Below are 3755 nucleotides of genomic sequence, written 5' to 3' on the forward strand. Positions count from 1 at the left end.
AAATAAACCTGCCTGCACCGTCTCCCATGTGTTGGCTGCATTTGGGTCCAACTTACCTCGCAATACCCTTGACTGAGGACAGCTACAGTTCACTGACTCTGTGTGTTTGCATATGTGTCCTGCCTCTCTGCTCCCAGCTGTTAAGAGTCCAGTGTTGATCAGTGGCTGTCCAGGCCTTTCAGAGCTATTGACACACCGGCAGCACAATGATGATGTCTCTGACTCTACTGCTGGGGCCACCCTGGGGCTCCTCGTTCAGGGTGCGACTCTCTCTTGTGAAAACTTTGCTTCAGGATGCAACCAGGTTCACCACAATGATGTTCTGCTATGATGGAGAAACACTGGAACAAGCAGCACTGACCTTCTTTCATCTATTTTCCATGTTAAAGAAATGATCCTCTTCTGTTTGGATGTTGATCATCTTCCTCCAAGTTGGATTTGTCTCAATAACCCTTCTCCTCTTTTTCATGTTTTCCAGTTTCGTCAGGAGAAATCATCCTGACTCAGTCTCCTGGATTTCAGTCTGTTGTTCCAAGTCAGATTGTCTCTATCAGATGTAAAACCAGTTCATAAGTTGGTAGCGACCTCCAATGGTACCTTCAGAAACCCAGAGAAGCTCCTAAACTCCTGATCTATTCTGATACAACCCGTTACTCTGGAGTTCCAGATTGTTTTAGTGGCAGTCTATCTCATGGGACTGACTTCACTCTGAGCGTCGGTAGAAATCAGACTGAACATGCAGGAGTTTATTACTGTCAGCAGAGTGAAGCCCTCCCGTTCACACAGTGATACAACATCGTACAAAAACCCTCAGCTGCAGAGGAACTGATCTGACTCAACAGCTGCACTGAAACTAACAAACTAGGTTTGACTGCAACATATTCTCATGTTATAAGAAGTTTTCCAGATAGAAATACTGTATTAATTGAATTTGACATTTAGAATATAATTATATTCTTTGTGTTATGATTTCAAACACACCGAGTGAGTGTCAGTTAATGTTTACACCAAACTCACAGTTTACAATTAAAGAAATTTCAACTGAAATTAAAATTTTATTTAACAAATTTCCAAAGAATTTAAAGAAATTCCAAATCCCAAGAAAGCCTGAAATACTACATTTAATAAAAAATATCCATCAAGGAAACAATTTCACACAAATTATGTTAGTTTTAATGTTTATTTTTGCCACATCCATTCATTCCCATGATGTAGTTTATCTCAAGCAATCTTAAAAAGCATTCATACATAATCAAATTTAAATTCTCAATTGAACTTTTAATGAATCCAAAGGCACATACACATGTGAATAAAACAAATACTTGACTAATACTACTTTAATAATAATACCACAAAATGACTATGTAAACATTTAACAGCAGTTTATAAAAATCACTGAAACACATTTTAAAGAAGGAAAGTGAAGAAAATGTAGCTGAATTAAAAAAAACTGCTGCACTCACACGAACATGTTGATGTTTCAGTTTAACTAGAAAGTGAAAATCCAAAAGAGCTGACAGTCTCTCCACTGCATTAACATGTGCTAACATCAGTACAGAGAAGGTCAGAGGTCACATATGAAGGACCCCATACAGAGATTTAATATGACATATTGTTCCCTATATCAAGAGTGATTTTACAATATATGTCACCTATAAGGGAATATATTATAATCACATACAGTATATACATCCTCTGGATATATGAAGATATAGTATGTCACCACAGAATTAATCGGAAAGTACCATGATGTCACAAGCAAGTGATTACCCTAAAATAAATTGTTATTCAGTCTAAATTATGGATTATGCTTGTGTACATTTAATCTGAGTCTTAGTATGCTACAACTACAATTAATTGTATTTCTAATGTATTTAATGATCTACCATTGTCATGATTTAATGTAATCAGAACTATAAAACTAAAGTGATATTGTTCTGTTTATTTTCTATTTTCTAACAAGTCAGGTGGTCTGTTGGTACCAGGCTAAAAGGTGGTAGTCAGGTAAAGTCCAGAGAATCCAACTCCTCTCCTCCATCAACATCCATCCCTCTGAAATGCCGACAAAACCATGATGCTGCTTTATGTTTCTGTCTCTGTCTCCTCAGAGTCCAGAGGACAGGTCACAGTGACTCAGCCTGGAGCAGTGAGCTCTGCTCTGGGAGCCTCTGTCACCATCACATGTAGGACCAGTCAGAATGTTCATGTTTGGAACAACTACCACCTTTTAGCCTGGTACCAACAGAGAGATGGAGAAAAACCTAAACTGATGATTTACTTTGCTACCACTCGAGTATCAGGGATTCCAGGTCCTTTTACAGGCAGTGGATCAAACTCTGACTTCACTCTGACCATCAGTGCAGTCCAGACTGAAGATGCAGCAGTTTACTACTGTCAGAGTGAACACTGGATTGATAGCAAACCTGTGTTCACACAGTGAAAAAGTGTCGTACACAAACCTCCTTCAGTCAAACTGAACAGAAACTGAACTGACTGCTGCAGCTGGAAGCTACTGCAGAGACTGATACACTTCACTGACAGACACACACACACACACACACACACACACACACACACACATGCACACACACACACACACACACACACACACACACACAAACACACATACAACCACACATTCGTCAGTACATTGTATTAACTTCTATTCATTGTGCTATTTGGTCAAAGTAGCAACCAATGAGAGTAACAAATGTCCATTGTTTAAAAACTATTTAAAAATAGGAAGACATGATTTGTAGAATATGGATTTTTACTTCTACTCTGTCTCCATTTTCATGAATTTACAGTTACTTACATTCAAAGAATCATAAAATTTGGACTCAGTTTTATTGTTGGTCACTCTAAAATCTACTCGTATGCTGATGACATCCTATCATACATCAGGCTCAGGTTTGTATACTGGTTGAGTGTAATCACGAGAAGCTGTGTGACGAGGTGAATGGAGTTGCCTTGATTAGGTGGGAGTGGCTAATACAGGGAGGTGCAGAAGGACAGGGTGAATGGAAAATTACTGACTGGGAGCTGGATGACAGAGAATGCTGTAGACAGGCGGGTGACCTGAGATGCAGAACTGTTACAGCTCCTGAAAATCCAACAAAGATTCAGCAGATTTCTGCCCCTCAAACAACATAAAACAATCAGTTTAAGAGCTCAGGGTTTGAATGGAGGTGACAAAACTTTTAATTGACCAAATTTTATTAAAATGTCTGAAAGAAAATATAGAAACAAACAATTAGTTCAAGAGCTTTAACCAGGGGGAGGGATCGATCTTGTTGTATTTCATGTCACTGAGAAAGGATCAAGATCATCTGTTGATTTTATAAAAACTACAGATGGAGGCAGAATTATTTGATGAACAGATCTTTATTTACTGCAAATACAGAAATTACAAACATTAGAGAAAACCAGCAAATAAATCAGAGAGAAAGAAAGAGAGAGAGACTGTTACAGAGAACAGAGAAAAACCAGTAGCAGAGTCCTGGTGAGTCAGGTCAGGACTGGGAACACTGGTCTCTCCTCAGTGTCTCTGAGACCAGAGTCTGGGTGCTCTGGGTGGCCTCACAGGTCACAGAGTCCAGCTTGCTCCACTGGTCTGCAGGGACCCTCAGGGTGCTGCTCCAGCTGTAGAGGCCGTCCTTCTCCAGCACCCCGGGGCTCCTGCTCTCCTCCCAGCTGCTGCTGCTGCTGCTGCCCTCCACCTTCCAGGCCAGACTCCAGTCTGAGGGGAAGCCCTT

At 40.1% G+C, this 3755-nt stretch overlaps 1 gene segment (V, D, J or C); it reads right to left on the reverse strand.

Annotated features, from left to right (window-relative positions):
- Positions 1-1471, reverse strand: part of LOC111656561 (Ig kappa-b4 chain C region-like) — a 2901-nt gene extending 1430 nt beyond the window's left edge. The window contains 2 exon segments of the C gene segment in view: positions 197-287; positions 1464-1471. Coding sequence covers positions 197-287; positions 1464-1471 — 99 coding nt within the window.
- Positions 1472-3755: the final 2284 nt, after the last annotated feature.

This window comes from Seriola lalandi, unplaced genomic scaffold (assembly GCF_002814215.2).
Source record: "Seriola lalandi dorsalis isolate HSWRI2012SDOR001 ecotype SW California unplaced genomic scaffold, Sedor1 jcf7180002054359, whole genome shotgun sequence".
Taxonomy (NCBI): domain Eukaryota; kingdom Metazoa; phylum Chordata; class Actinopteri; order Carangiformes; family Carangidae; genus Seriola; species Seriola lalandi.